Genomic DNA, 16,394 nt, shown 5'->3' on the forward strand with positions numbered 1-16,394 from the left:
TTCTCGTTTACGTGATATCTGGAGAACAAGTGGTTGAATGTTTGTAGGGTTTATTCGGACTTCCCATATACGTTTCCATCTACGTGTTTTTGGAATGAATTTTGGGATATCGTGTGGAACCAAAAAAAAAACCCCGCTGGATGGAAACGTCAGACACAAATAAAATCTCCAAAATCCGCATTAAAAAAAAAAAAAGTGTGTGCTCGTTTGAGGTGGATTTTTTACACGTATTTGTTAATAAACTACGACGGAAAGCGAATAAGTTCCTCGCCGCACATCAAAAAAAAAAAAAAAAAAAAAGGCACATGACTTCGCCTCAACAAATCGTGCGATTGGATAATCAGCTCCGAAAAGTAAAAATGGCGGAGTGAGTTGCGCCAGTTTCCCCAGGAGTGGCGGTTTTGTTCTCTTGAACGCACAGGATGGAAACCGCTTTATTCGCAAATATTTAATACGAGATTCCAACGTTAAATTCGCAACTCGGATGGAAACGTAGCTAGTGTAGTGATTTAGATTTTACACTGGATCGTCGTGTCTGAAATGGCGTTCTATGTACTTATACTATGCACTATGTACGCCACCGTTTCTGTTACATGAATTTTAGAAGGGTCGTAGCATCTCAAACTGAACACTCGAGACGTACTAACCGGAAATGATATAAAATGCACGTAATGCGACGCCGCTTCAGTCAACGAAAATGAATTTCTACATTTTACCGTTTACGCCAATGTGACCTTTAACCATTTGTAAGATGTCTTGTCCACCGGATTGTTGTCGGCCATATTGAAAATGCTTTCTCATCCAGCGTCAGTGCCTGGTAGCCCCACCCCTCTTCCGCTACGTAAGCAAAGCTACGACCGTCGAACGCACAACGTGTCCAACATTCGGCACTTGATTCGGGTAAACGTGTTATTAGTGCAGGATGTTTAAATGTGAATAAAAATACGCAAATGCCGAGTAAAAAGAAATGCAGTATAGACCAGTTTGGATTCATGTTTAGAAGCGAGAAAACTTTGAACTAAACGGACTAGAACCAAGCAGTCTGTTTTTGTTTTCAGAAACATTGCCGTTCAGTCGAGGGGTTTCAGAGTCGAACAGAAGAGCCCTCATTCCGCGTTTTCTTTAGTGTCCACAGCATTCGCCTGGAGTAAACAGAGTTATCTCCGCCCGTCTCAAGTTCAGCCGAGCTCTTTGCAAGGTGCGACTTGTTTTTGTTTTCCAAGGATGAGGCAGACTTCATTAGGGGTATTTTGAATGTAAACTAAGAGTCTTGAGATAAGAAAAGGTTGGTTGGTTGGTTGATTGATTGACGGTTTAGAGTTGAACGTAGGACCAGGAGTCGAGCAACCTGATATTCATGTTCCTGAGAGTTATGCAAGTTCAGGCTTACTTCTTTCATCTGCGGATGAAGAATTAAAAAAAAACATGGCAACCCGACCGCTGGAGGTCCGACATCCTGAGCGACCCGATCGGCTGCGTTTTAAGCCAGCAGTTAAATCACTCACCAAATTAGGTTTTTGCGTTACAAAAAAGAAAAAACAACCCAAGAGCGCTCTGTGCTGTGTTTATAAAAGGTACTGTGATTATGAGGTGAGGCGATATGGCAAAAATATCATATGATTATGAATCTTAAAGGCATTTCTGTCATATATGATATGTATCATGATATCTAGGTTTGCTCACAGACTGCCCGCAAAAATAGTTATTATTAATAATAATAATTAAAACATCTACTTTTGGATTATTGCAGAAAATAAGCTCTGTGACCAAATAAAAATTGATTATTACACGTTTTCTTCATCAAGGTAATCTCCACGAACCTGTAGTATAGTGTACTCATCTTTTTGTTGTTAAAAATGTATTTAATATGAATAACAATGTTGCTTTTTTAAAATTTTTGTGATTATTAAACAAATGTTTTACTGAATATTTGTAGACGTTAACGAAAGCGTCATCATTATTTTCTACGCAGCATTAAATATAAAACTACACGGGATTTTTATGATTTGTCTTATTTTGTTAACAGTATTAAGATGTAGCAGATTCTGCCAGGGGTATGCAAACATTTGGGCATAACTGTATAGGGAAGAGATTTTAATGACATTTTTGAATCTGTGGTACGCGGCTGACTGGGCATCAGAACGCTAAGCAGAGGGTTTGGTTAGTGTGGAGGAGTCTGGAGGGGTCTTTGGGGAATGTATGAAAGTTGATATGTGATATTTAGAGGAAATACTGAATGATAGTGTTTTAGTGTAGCACTGATTCACTGACCTGCAGAACACGTGGACTCTCGCTCGCTCTCCCTCTCTCTCTCTCTCTCTCTCTCTCGTACTCGCTCTGTCTCTCTTTCGCGCTCTCTCTCTTTCGCTCTGTCTCTCGCTCTCTCTGTCTCTCGCTCTCGCTGTCTCTGTCTCTCTTTCGCGCTCGCTCTCTCTCTCTCTCTCTCTCTCTAGCTACACGATCTTGTGGCTGAGCCCAGATTTGACTCTCTGACATGAATTATTGATGAGTGCTGGAGTGAATCAGGCGTAACGACGAGCTCATGATTACAGTAACGTGATGACAGTGGGTATCGCCCCGTCTCCATTCTCGCATCGGCTTTGAAAACGGACGCGATGCAAATTTGAGGAATTGTTGGGACGTGATTTTTAGAAACTGTAAACTGTATGACTTGTGCTTTAACCTGAATCCTCGCTCTGTTCCAGGAAGCGGAGCCACTGCAGTCGTCCAGGCCGCTTACTGCGTTCCCCGCAAGGAGAAGGTCGCCATCAAACGCATCAACCTGGAGAAATGCCAGACCAGCATGGACGAGCTCCTGGTACACGTGCGCACGTACACACTCTCTCTCTCACGCACACACACGCATGCACTCACACACACACACACACAATTTTGCTGAAATACACATGGAACTCGTCCAGCAGTATTGTAGCCATACCTCTCTCACTCTCTCTCTCCCTCTCTTACTCTCTCTCTCACTCATTCTCACTGTCAATCTCTCCCTCTCTCTCACACTCTCCCTCTCTCTCTTTCACTCTCTCCCGCTCTCTCACTCTCTCCCTCTCTTTCACTCTCTCCCTCTCACTCACTCTCTCCCTCACTCTCTCACTCTCACTCACTCTCAACCTCTCTCACTCTCTCCATCTCTTACTCTCTCTCTCTTACTCACTCTCTCACTCATTCTTACTGTCAATCTCTCTCTCTCCCTTTCACTCACTCTCTCCCTCTCTCTCACTCTCTCCCTCTCTCCCCCTCTCTCTCTCTCTCTCCCCCCCCCACTCTCTCTCTTTCTCAGAGAAGCATGTGACTAAGACACTTTTCCATCACAGACTGTATATGAATGAATCAACCTTCCAAAGGCAGAGGACAAAGACGAGCATTGTAGAACTGACCTTCATCTTCTGACAGCTGCGGATTAAATATGTTCTGCTTCACAAACTTGATCCGGTCAAAAACATTTTGTAAGAGAAACCCAGAAAAACCCGATAAAAGAAAAACAGACCTTTTGTGCTTTTCTAGTTCATGTCGCTGGAGATCGTACACGATTAATTTAAAAAAAAAACAACCTCGTTATTCCACAGTCTCTTTCAGAATCCAGTGACTCGTGTTCAGCTCTAAACGTCTGACTTTTGACTTTTTCATTAGAAAGAAATGTTTAAACCTGCTCGCTCCCTACAACCAGCTATCAAAAACACTGAGCTGAGTGAATTTCACTCTCCGTTTGACTGTTTGTAAAGACAGTGTAGCGCGAGTACAGTAGAGTCGGGTTAGACGTGAACCGGTATCGGTGTTGGGCGACATGATATTAGCGTCACGCTACAATTCTTAAACGTTTGGTTTTAAGAGTTCACAACAAATGTCTGCAGAAACGAAACGTCAGTGAATGTGTTTCCATCAAAAATCCTGAAGAACGACGCAAATGATTAAGAAGAACGGAGTATAATTGCCAGAGTATTTCGTGTCCGCATAAACAGCAAAATAAAGACTTGCGGTGTTCATTCGTTCATCTTCGGTTTCAAGTCAGACTCGAAACTGCACGAGATTCTCCGTTCTCCTCTTTTAGATTTCCTTGCTACAGATGCTGCGACTTTCTACCGTTTTTTGGTCCTTTTCTGAATTTTGGCTTTTTTTGAAACCTCATGCTGTTTCTCACCGTAAGAAGCAGCCAGTTACTCGTAAAAAACAAAGATACAATAGTTTTATTTTCCATCCTCACGAAATAATTCTTCTGTAAGAGTTCTATGGTAACACTTACCGTATATTTTTATAACGCCACGGAAGCCACTTGAAAGCCACCTGAAAACTGCCTGAAAGCCACCTGAAAACTGCCTGAAAGCCACCTGAAAACTGCCTGAAAGCTGCCTGAAAACTGCCTGAAAGCCGCCTGAAAACCGCCTGAAAGCCACCTGAAAACTGCCTGAAAGCCACCTGAAAACTGCCTGAAAGCCGCCTGAAAGCCGCCTGAAAACTGCCTGAAAGCCGCCTGAAAGCCACCTGAAAACTGCCTGAAAGCCGCCTGAAAACTGCCTGAAAGCCACCTGAAAACTGCCTGAAAGCCACCTGAAAACTGCCTGAAAGCCACCTGAAAACCGCCTGAAAGCCACCTGAAAACTACCTAGGAGCTACATGCAAACTACCTGAAAGCTACCTGAGAGCTACCTGTAAACTATGCTTTTCTGCCTATTCAGCTTAAGTCAGTCAAACCCAAATCCACTGAAGGGGAAAGGAAGCAGAACGTGTCGGATGCATATTTACTTCTTTCATCTGGGAGAACTTTGGAGAACCAAGTGGGTGGGACTGTGGGCTCTCTCAAAAAAAATGGCGGAGACCTCACTGTTTTCAAACTGTTGTTTGGAGCGTCTGGGAGGAAAAAAAAAATCTGCTGCCTCCAGAGTTGAACGTGACTTTCTCCATGACTTTTTATTGAAGCTCATCCTTGTTATGGTCCTTCAGCGTTAACTTCTGCTCTCGAGGACCCGAATGCCATCTTCGTAAGGTAGTAAACATGCCATTCCAGCGTTGACGACATGCTCTGTAAAGATCCTCCGAGGATTAAACAAGCAGCATGACTGCGTTGAGGCACGGCGAACTTAGGCTATTAGCTCATGTTTATGGTGTTCACAATCTGAGCAGCACAAGATACTAAAGTTACCATCAGCAGCATAAACCGCCGAGCACATGGGTTGTCTTGTTTCCCAATAAAGGCTTCCTTTCATACGCGTGTCCTGATCCAAGCCTTTGATGGGATGAACCGAGCTCCGCGTTCGCTAACAGAGGACTGCGGTCAGGTTCGGAAATTCGTGGGGAAAGTAGGTCACACGGAAAACTGAGAGGGTGGTGGGTATGTGGGCTCCTCCACTGTCATTCTCCACTTTTATGGCCTGCTGAGCAACCTCTTAAACCCAGAGGAAGCTTTAAATTAAACACAGATTGCTACTAAAAAAAGTGCGCAGGCTCTGCGGTGAGCTAAATGCTGGGCTGGAGCTTTCGGCCGCACTTCAGAAGCAATGTGGCGCTCTGTACTTCTTCTCGACATAACGCCGGACACCGAGTCAGGATTATGACAAGGATTATGACTGAAATATGAATTCTCATTGAGGAAGAGTCCATATTTAAAAAAAAAAAAAAAATATTCTAATTTTTTATGTAACCTTTCTGATTATTATTTAATTATGAGCACGAGTCGGGTTGGGCGAGTTATAGGTTTCCCCCAGATTTAACCATTTAAGGTGCCGTCCGTCGTGTGTCGTTCGGCTTCCGTGTAAACAACTCGGTCGTCACCAGTTTCTGTAGGACAACTCAAACCATGGCAACCCCACAGAGGAACCTTCTTTAGAGACCCTCCAGGATTCTGCGCTCGCAGCAATGAAGCAGGGTTTTTCATGTGACATCATCACAACGGACGTTCAGCCAAAGCACTCTTCGATTCACGTACGTCGAACATGAGTACAGCGAAAAGGTTTCGTTTAACAACAAACATCACTGCCAAAGAGGTTTCGTGCAATTGCGCTTTCACTGATACGCCAAAGAAGTTTTCCTGCGACGTTTGCTGCGTTTTATTCTTCTGGATGCATTATTTATTTATTTATGTATATTTTTTTGCAAACACTACTCAATTTAAGATAAACAGCCAGACCCTCATCAGCGTACCATGGACGATCTGTCTCAGTACTAACGTGTCACTGTACAGCGATTTTAACCCCAGTGTCACGGTAAATATGCGAGAGATTCTCACTCCACGCCCATGCAAGCAAATTTTGCATAAAATGCTCATCTCTATTTCTCACTATTCGTTCCATCGGAATATTTCGTCTTTCATGAGGGAGGTTTTTTTTTTTCCTTTCTCTTTTCCATGTTCAACTCTCTCCCTGTACTGAAGAAGCCAGAATAACGATGATGTAATGGTGTCTCCATAGTGGCTCCTCTGTGTTGCATCATCCCCGGGCATTCTCAGAACACACGACGAGCCTGCTAACGCTTCATCTGATTCGACTGTTAGAGTGGTAAAAGCTTTTTGGCCTGGAGCGGAAAATAGCTCGGATTTGCGAATGAATTCCTTATTTTTGAACGGACGGGAGTTTAAGAACGATATTAGTCATCTAATCTAATCCGAGTTCATCTCAAGTCTGTTTCTTTCCTAACTAAATCTTCAAGTCTGTATGTTCGATCCGCTCTGGTCCTGATCACGGTCGAGGTTTGTGCCATGGTTCTGAGGGATGATGCTTCTTCCTGTATTGCTTTTTCTTCCTATGGAGCGATTCGGCAGAATTTGCTCCGATCTAGCGGTGCCTGAGGGATCCTATCTGCTTCGATCGCAGTAACGAAGTGAACGCTTGTGTCTTTCGTTGTACCACACGGTATGCGGGCCGGCAGGACGCACGAGACAGCAGTTACCACAAAAGCCTTTGTTTCACAGCTGTCCAGCCGCAGAGTTCAGGATTGACGCAGACCGCCGTGGATATGTTTCGACCTCATGGTCGACCCCTGTAGGATGTGTGTTCATCTAGACTGTGAAATATTACTTTTAAAACTTGTCTTTGCACAAGAACGCGTTTATAATCGAACGTCTTCCTTCTTTATGAGACACTGCACTTTAGACATAAACAGCAGCACCGACATTTGAGCTTTTAACAAATTGGATAATGAGTCATCGTTAAACTTGGATGTTAGGAACATTGATTATCTTGTTACAATGGAACCTGTCGAGAGGTGGGATATACTGTATTAGGCAGCATGTGAATAGTCAGTTGTAGAAGTTGATGTGTTGGAAGCAGGAAAAATGGGCAAGCGTAAAGATCCGAGCGACTTCGACAAGGGCCGAATTGTGATCGGCTGGACGACTGGGTCGGAGCATGTCCGAAACAGCAGGTCTTATGGGGTTGTTCCCAGTGTGCAGGGGTTAGTAGCTACCTAAAGTGGTCCAAGGAAGGACAACCGGTGAACCGGCGACAGGGTTATGTGCGCCCAAGGCTCATTGATGCATGTGGCGAGCGAAGGCTAGCCTGTCTGATCCGATCCCACAGAAGAGCTACTGTCGCACAAATTGCTATGAAGCTTGCTGTGTATGGGGCTGCGTAGCTGCAGACCGGTCAGAGCGCCCATGCTGACCCCTCATCAGAATCAGACCACGGCGCAGTGGAAGAAGGTGGTCTGGTCTGATTAGTGTTGGTGCTAGATACCACAGCGATCCTTCAGAGGTCTTGTGGGGTCTTGTCGGGTCTTGTCATGTCTTGAACGGTCAGAGCTGTGTTGGTGGCACAAGGGGGACCAGCATAATATTAGGCAGGTGGGTTTTAATGTTATGGCTGATCGACGTATGTGGAGCTAGAAAGACTCTGTTGTGTCAACGTTGTCAGTTATTACCAGTTAATGCCTTCCCTTCAACTCACCACACTTACTCTGTTGAAACAGTGCATGCGTCATTTAGGGAAAGCATAACCGAGCAGCTCTTTACCAAAATGGGCGGAGCTAATTTCTGGCACGAAAAACATGCAAACGACATCCTGAAACGAAGAAACTAGCCAGATCCGATTGCATGAAAATACTAGAAATAACATTTTTCTAAAATGTCTTTGAAATTCCAAGGTCTAAATACTTTTGAAATTTTTACACTTTTTTTTTTAACACTGAATCGAAGACCTTAGCAATGCAGGAGCATCACCCCTGCAGTCTTTTCCAAGGTTCACTGAAAGTCCGTCACCTGTCATGTAGGGATTGCCATGTCCATTCAGGTATTTGGACATTTTGTGTGACTAGTAGTCTGTCCGGATAAAATAAAGTGACCAGTAGTCAGCGCGTGATTTGTGAAACATGAGGTACCATATTACCAACGGAGAGGTGATCCAGCAATGTTATTCTAATCGGGTTGTTCCGGTACCAAATTCACTGTGTACTTTGCTTATTCTGTCACATCATCATACAGATTAGAATACTTTTTATTCCTCTGTTGCAACAAAAAAACAAAACAAAGTAAGCCAAAAAGTCTGCACTGGCCTATAGGGGTCCTTGATCAAATGCGAGCCTGTGTTACTGCCAAAAACCGAAGGTCACAAAGCTTCTAGCATGCCAAACGCACAAAGACTTCGTAGGTGAGCTTGCACACACATTCCTCTTCTTGGACCTTAACACTGGATTTAATTATGAAACGGTATATAATCAGTTCCAGTCTGTCAGCTTCACACAGACTTGCCCTCCCCGACACACCAAAGTTGAAAGAAAAATCTAGCAATGGCGAAGGCTTGGAGCAAGGCCTGGACCACAAACACACCCTGACTCACACTTGCTGTCCATTCCCAGAACTGTGGAAGCAGCGGGTTTCCCCCGCCTGGCCAGATGATATTGATTTTGCACAAAAAGAAACAGCGGGTCAGTGGGAGGGTGCCGTCAGAAAAGCCATCTTCTCTCAGACCCCCTACTTCTAGACTCTTTGTTGGAGGGCTTCTTTCTTTTTGGCTTTCTTTTTTTTTTTTTTTTCATGGCCAGAATGAATCAGTACCACAAGCATATAATTACCAGTGCAATGCCCTCCAGGAGGTTCCTTTGTCCTGCTCGTCTCTTGTATGTCAGTTGGTGAATGGGCAAGAATGTTGCATTAAGTATTACTTTACCCAACCTTTCCAACCAAAGTACAAGCATTGTAAAACCTGAGCACAATGTATCTTTCCAAGCTTCACTTTATGTTGTGCAATCACCACTTAAAGGTGTCCTTACTTTACTAGAATTTTTCATGACACCTGTTCGAGACACACCACCCTTAGAAAATCCTATATCCTTGGGCTCGTAGGACTTTGTACACTGTGCAGGCTGAAACTTGCAGGTTATGAGCCCAAACTCGGGCAAGGCAAAAACTCCAGTTCAAGGTTGTACATTAGGGTTTTCCTTTCTGACTTTACGAGAGCTATTAACACAGGAGTGTACTCCATAAAACCTAGTCATTAACGAATAGGTTCAATCACGCCAAAGAAATCTGCCGAATCCTGGTTCTTCAGATCCTGCTCTGTGCATTTCCTTAACAGGTTCAGAATAAACTGCGCTAGGTTGCGTTCGATATCACACTGAAGTGACTTCGCCGGTAGAGATTTTTGTCAAGTCTGCAAAGACAAACTAGAAGGTTTCGGCTTCTAAAACACGGAAAATCCAATGAGCCAGTGGATATAGGATGTATAACCCCAAGCAGTGCAGCCTGGAGATTGCTGAGGATGGTACCGCTTGAAGTACCATCGAAATGTTTTTGGACCTCAATTCCACACGGACATTCTCACTGTGGTTGCTGGGACTACGGTTGCTGCGATGGCCTTGGGACTGCAATTACCACATGCAGTTTTGCACTCAGGTCTCCTTTAGTGAACAGTGGACTAGTTCAACAAACAGACTTCATGTTAAAACCATAACGAACTTCCCTTTACTTTCACACTATCCGTCGTTACCCAGATGAGGACGGGTTCCCTTCTGAGTCTGGTTCCTCTCAAGGTTTCTTCCTCGTATCATCTTTGCGAGTTTTTTCTCGCCACCGGCTCGCTCAACAGGGATAAATTCACACACTTAAAATCTGTATGCTGTGTTTATATGTTTCTGTAAAACTATACAAATCTAATTTAATTGAATATAAGATTGCTATAACAGGTGCGTTGTTTCGCGTCGGTGCGTCACATCATCTCGTTTCAAAGAATTCAATTTCATAAAATGGTATCAACAAAGTTAGGACTATATCATAACATCAGAGCTACCTTTGGGGCCGTAGATGTCAGAACCTAACCGACGCCAAACGATCTGACATTAACGCTGTTCATCGGGTGAATAGCTCAGAATCTTGTTCACACGATGCCAGGTGGGAAATAAGAAAGGAATCCAGGATCTACTCATCTCTACCAGGCCTCCTGCATTCCAGGAATAGTTGATTGCTCTTGATTTCTGGTCATGTTTCTACAAGTTCAGGTTCTGCTGTTGCTCAGACTCTCTAGGTGTTTCTAGGTGTTCCCGTTCCCATGAAAATGCTACTGCGATTGCATCATACGGTCCTTCCGGCGAGCACGGATTATTTGCACACGGCGGAATCGATAACGAGCGGTTTACTTTGAAATCTCCGCTCCAGTGGTTAAGTTGTCGGCTGGTTGACTTTGCCCTAATAGTACACCCAGATATAAACGTCAGTTGAGGGGTCAGCGGTTAGTTGTGAGCCCTGACTTAAGGAACACAATGCTTTAGTTTTGGATTAGAGGGTTGCAGCGAGGTATTTAATAAAAGGGCCGGCTTTTGCCGTTACAGATTAGAAGCCCACACCCGTATACACCGGTGACAAACGGTAATGCCAAGTAGACAAATTCCAATACAACAGGAAGCCTAGATACCAATCTAGGGTTCTGGCAGGGGGGTGAATTGAGTGATAGTTTGGGCTGCAGAGCCAACATTACCTCAGCCATCTCTTGTGTCGGGCCTAAAAGGCTTTGACACACGGTTTTAGTTATGCATCTACAGAGAGAAAGAGAGGAGAGTTGGGGAAGCGACTCTATTTATATTGTCCACTAATGCACCCTGGCCTATTTTTCTTGTAACTGTGACTTTTTTTTTTTTTTTTTTTTTTTTTTTTAAAGCTATTGCTCAATTCAAACAGACCTTGTGTTTAGAAGGACTGTCAACTTGTTTCAGTCTCAGAGAACTGCTATTTCATCTCGCTGTGAACTGCACGTTGTGTACAGCTGTCTAGATCCTTAAATGCGATTTGTTTATAGTTTAACTTGGAAACTCGTATTGCTCGGCTATTATTTATCCTTCTGTATGGTCTAATGAACGACAGAAGATGATGCTTTCCCATACCCTACATCATGTTATGTCCTTCCCTTTACTTTCACGCTATCAGTCGTTACCCAAATGAGGACGGGGCTTCCTTCTGACTCTAGATTTCTTCCTCGTATCATCTTAGGGAGTTTTTCCTCACCACCATCGGCTCGCTCAATAGGGATAAATCCACACACTTAAAATCTATATCCTGTGTTTTATATGTTTCTGTAAAGCTGCTGTGAGACAACGTCCATTGTTAAAAGTGCTGTACAAATCGAATTGAATTGAGTCATGTGATCATTTGGCAAAAACCTCCTGATGTTGGAATCACTCTACCCTGGGAATATCCATGCAGGATGAGCATGTGTGCAAACGTATTACCCATACCGATCAAACGGAGTCAATCTGCATGTAGCGACGACGCTGACTAGTGTTGCTCTTTCCCGTTCTCTCTCCCCAGAAAGAGATTCAGGCCATGAGCCAGTGCCACCATCCTAACATCGTGTCCTACTACACTTCCTTCGTCGTGAAAGACGAGTTGTGGCTGGTGATGAAGCTTCTCAGCGGCGGTAAGTGGATGTCTTTTCCATATTTGATTCGTTTATGGCCCGTGACTAGATCTAACCAAAGTTCATGGAGTTTCTACGACCCAGAAACCTTTGGGGGGGTGAAAAAAAAAACAATGTATGTGAAATGCATTACACAAAAGGTTAAAATCGTTAGTGACGTACAGAATGCGTTCCACAGTGAAAAGCAAAACCTCCACTGAATTACTGTACGGTTGCGCGATCTCCCAGTCGGAAAAATCAGCAGGATGTTGCTGTTTTAAGAATTACGTGCCGACCTCATGTCCGAAACAGGATAAAAGTTGTAACATGACTAAAAACACTTACAGCTTGGAGCAGGGCAGAGGAGTACATATTATCTGTCTATTAATGATGTGTTGTCTGACTCTCCTCACACAGCAGACCTTGCTGTACCTTTTCATTCCAAGCCAGAAGGTAACCGATGCAACTGATTTAATGCAGATGGTAATGAGAGCGATCTTGCGGGGGTGTGTAGCAGTGCTACATGAGTGTTAGTTTAGGTCTGCCAAGTGTTTTCTCTCGCTCTCGCGCTCTCGCTCTCTCTCTTGGTGCTAATCACAGTGCTGCTGTGGCAATAAACAGCACAGAGACTCACTGCTGCAGTGCGAGCTGACAGGAAAAGGAAGCTGTACTTATCACAAGCAGATCTCTGTGCAGTGTTTATCACTGTCATGGTAGACCAGCAATTTGTGGAATTTTTATAGCCGGAGTATGATGGTATCCTCTCTAACCCTGAGCTGCTGTTCTCTCTCTGTACAGTGCAGACCGCAGAGCTGTTGATACGGTTCAGTCCTGATTTATCTGGTGTAATCAGCAGACAGGAGGATTATAGGCTGCTGTGACAGGGAGATGGAGCATGTTTCCCTGATGCAGACTTAAAATCACACGGTCCGGGTAAAGAGACAGTGAAGGGACAGGCTCTAATTCTTTTTGCTCTCAGGGCGTTTTACGCATTTGTGCAGAACGCAGAGTTTGGGTTGCAGGTTTTGTTTCAGGTTGTGCGTTAAAAGGAAGCTCTAAAGCCAAGCCTCTGCTACTATGACTAACTGTCAGAGAGGTCGGGGAATAACTGGCACAGAGGCCACGCCTCCTGTACTACCATGCATTGTTTACTGGGCCTGATTGGTACACTGGCCACACCTCCTTTTACCTGGACTGACATGTATGAAGGCAATGACTTCTTTTACCTGGAAAGTCAGGTACAAAGGCCACACATCCTTTTACCTGGTCTGGGAGGTACAGAGGCCCCACCTCTTTTTCCCTGGATCACCAGGTACGAAGACCAAGCCTCTTTTGACCGAGACTGCCAGAGAGGCCACGCCTACTTTGACTGAGACTGATAGGCACAAAGGCCACGCCTCCTTTGAGACTGACAGGCACAAAGGCCACACCTCCTTTCACTGAGACTGACGGGCACCTAAGCCATGCCTGTTTTTACCTGGACCATGCCCTGTTAGGCATAGAGAAAAACAAAGTGCTAAAGGAGATTCATCTCCTACTACTACTACTACTAATAATAATAATAATAATGTTCAAAACAAAAAGATAAATAAAGTAAAATTTTTGGTATTAGTACAGAGCAGTAAAGCTGATATTAAGAGTTTAAAAAATAAAAATAAAAATACCCTTAATGTTACCTTTTTGTTAGCGGACAGCCTGTTAGCGATGATCAGCACTTGCTGTTAAAGGGTCCCGTAACTGCACGTGGCATTTTCCCCGTGCCCAAAGCCTTTTACATGAAAACAGATGCTTACTATGCGTTCCTCACCCCCTCCTTCGTGGATACACTGATCCTCCTCACGTCATTGGCTTGGCATGACTCGCTGCACTTTGGCCTAGTAGGCGTGTGTTAACGTGCCTCCCATGCCAAACCGTATCTTACAGGAAACCAGAAATGTCAGTTCCAACAACTTTGGGACAAAGAGCCTTTGCTTGCTGTGGAAGCTGTGTTAACTGCAGCGCAGACAGCGGGGCCTGCTTTTCCGTTCAGCGCCGAGTGATGTCTGGGGAGAGCTCCTATTACAGCTATTACCAAGAAACCCTGGAAAGAGCACAAGGATCTGAATCGAGCATGTGCTTCAAATTGTCCATGCAAGTTCTGTGAAATGAGTACTTATTTTAGCTACAACCTGCCTGCCTGCTTCAGGGGGAGGGGGCGGTTAAATAAATAAATAAATATATTTATATATCAGGATAATATTCATTATGACAGGATTTGCATGTAAATTTTTGTACATTTGAATTTTTATCATTTTTAAGCGTTGAATCTTTACATGAGAGCAGTTTGTCCTTGAGTGCATTCACAAATTCAATTAGACAAATTAATTCCTTTTTTTAAAATTTCTTTGTAAAATAAAAAGCAGAGGGATTAAACAGACCGGTTTCAGTTTATTTCCCCAAACAGCTCGTCTTAATCCCGAGTAAGAGCTTCACATGCCTCTGACCCTGCTGCACTCTGAAATAAATTCGTTATCGAACGGATGGGAGATTGAGAGGATACTAAAACAGAGTACCAATAAAGATTTTCCTGGTGTTGGCCTGAGCAAATTAAATAGCCTTTCCGGCTGCATCAGCAGCAGCTGTTTCAGGGCCTAGACAAGATCTTACGTCCCCAAGGAGAGCTCCAGGTTTTATTTTCTGCGTTCAGTTTAGTTATGAATATCCCGGTGATCCCAGACAGTTGGGGGTGATGAGATCAGTACTGCGGTTTTCATCATCACTATGCTAGTTATGAGAGTAGGACTGGGTGATGTGGGAAAATATCATATATCACAATACATGAAGAGATCTTTACAGTACTCGACGTGCATCGTAACATCGACTTATAAGGGTCTCATAAAAAAGATTGTTATAAACGTGCCGATGTTGTCAGAGGTTTTAGACCAAAACATCGACTAGGAGTTAGATAGCTAATGGGGAAAAAAACTGACTCTTGGATACAACTCCATTCTCTCTTTAGTATAACATTGAGATCTCCATAATTGAAATAAAAAGTTCGAATACAACGTAATTATGTTGTTGTTGTTCTTTTGGCTGCTCCTGTTAGGGGTCACCAGAGTGGATCATTGGTCCACATATTCAATTTGGCACAGGTTTTACGCCCTTCCTGACGCAACCCTTTCATTTTATCCGGGCTTGGGACCGGCACAGTGTGCCCACACGGCTAAAAACTAGCCATCGTGCTCGTCACCATGCTCCAGGAGTTTGCAATTAAGGCAAAATCAAGCAAGTGGCGCAATATTCGGAGGTGCTTGCGTTTTGTTTTGTTTTTTTTTTCAACAAAATTACCACAGATTTTCCTCAGATTTGGTCCAAGACGCGTCATGTGACGTCATCGCGACACGCATTCAGCCAAAGCGCTCTTCGGTTCACGTGCGTCGAACATGAGTACAGCGAAAAGGTCTCATTTACTGACAAACATCACTGCGAAAGACAATTTTGTGCAATTTCAAGTAACTTTCCACAAAAAAAGCACAAACAATTCCACAAGTTGCCTCATAAATTGAATTTAAAAAAAAAAAAAACAACAACATTTTTGGCCACAACAATCTCAAAAAAAGACTCTCGAAATCCTGTACAGACTGCTCATGTATAGATCGATAAACAAGACACATGGCCGTGGCCTTTTAACTCTTCAGATTGTTCTAGAAGAAGAAGAGAACCAGCAAGGGTAGAGAGGATTTCCTTGAAATTTTCCCCAGGTATATAAATTACACATGCTGCCGTTTGGCGCTTGGTTCTTCTGTCCATCGGAGTATTCTTTATACAGCTAAGTCAGCCCTTTCGCTCATAGGTAAAAGCGCGCGCCTCCCAGATGTCGGTTGGCCCAAACCTGTCCTCTCCCTCCAGGTCCTGGCTCGTCTTCAAGGTCCACTTAAGTAATAAAGAGACTCTTGTACCAGGTAATGTGTTTGGCTTCTGTCCCAGTAAACGTCATGGGAAAATGTCGTGGAGTCAGCAGTGTAGTTTACCTTGCAGCGTTTGTATTATTAGCTGCCGTATGACTTTTTTTTTTTTTTCTTTCCTCAAGAAGAAGCTGAATTTATTGTTTTACTTTATGTAAATAAGAGAAGTCTTCCTGCAGTGTTTTAAAGATAGAAGCCAGAGAAAGGTTGTGGTGGTGTTATTGTAGTTGTAGATTGCACTTCTCATGAAGCACCTGAATTTGTGAAGCACCTGAATTCTACGCACATTCTTGACGGTGAGGTATCCAATAAGAAGTATGAGTAAATTTGAAGGGGAATTTACTAAATGATCGGTTATTGGTTAGAGTGAAATAATAACACGATCAATGCCTGCGTTCTCCATGCGGAGTATTGTGGAGGGTCAGTGGTTAAGGCTCTGGGCCAGTGACCAGAAGCCCCAGTGCGTCCAAGCTGCCACTGTGGGGAGATTGAGCAAGGTCCATAACCCTCCCTGTTCCAGGGGTGCAGTTATCCTGACTTTGAACCCAGCTTCCTAACTCCATTTCCCCCCAGTTTTCCATTTCCTAGCCATTATCTTTCTAACAATCAGGGAAGGGGAAGGCCA

At 43.8% G+C, this 16,394-nt stretch overlaps 1 protein-coding gene and 1 long non-coding RNA gene across 3 annotated transcripts in view; one reads left to right on the top strand and one right to left on the bottom strand.

The window, feature by feature from the left end:
- Positions 1-16,394, top strand: part of oxsr1b (oxidative stress responsive kinase 1b) — a 52,636-nt gene that overhangs the window by 7,488 nt on the left and 28,754 nt on the right. For both annotated transcript variants that reach the window (XM_053611563.1, XM_053611564.1), the window contains exons 2-3: positions 2,706-2,818; positions 11,738-11,846. In XM_053611563.1, coding sequence (XP_053467538.1) covers positions 2,706-2,818; positions 11,738-11,846 — 222 coding nt within the window. The remainder of the gene's footprint in view (positions 1-2,705; positions 2,819-11,737; positions 11,847-16,394) is intronic.
- On the bottom strand, positions 8,939-13,868 carry LOC128599686 (uncharacterized). Its single transcript, XR_008384465.1, has 2 exons — positions 13,502-13,868; positions 8,939-11,934 (listed from the first exon to the last, which is right to left on the bottom strand). It is a non-coding gene; the product is annotated as an uncharacterized LOC128599686 (long non-coding RNA).

The sequence above is a fragment of the Ictalurus furcatus genome, chromosome 23 (assembly GCF_023375685.1).
Source record: "Ictalurus furcatus strain D&B chromosome 23, Billie_1.0, whole genome shotgun sequence".
Classification (NCBI taxonomy): Eukaryota; Metazoa; Chordata; class Actinopteri; order Siluriformes; family Ictaluridae; genus Ictalurus; species Ictalurus furcatus.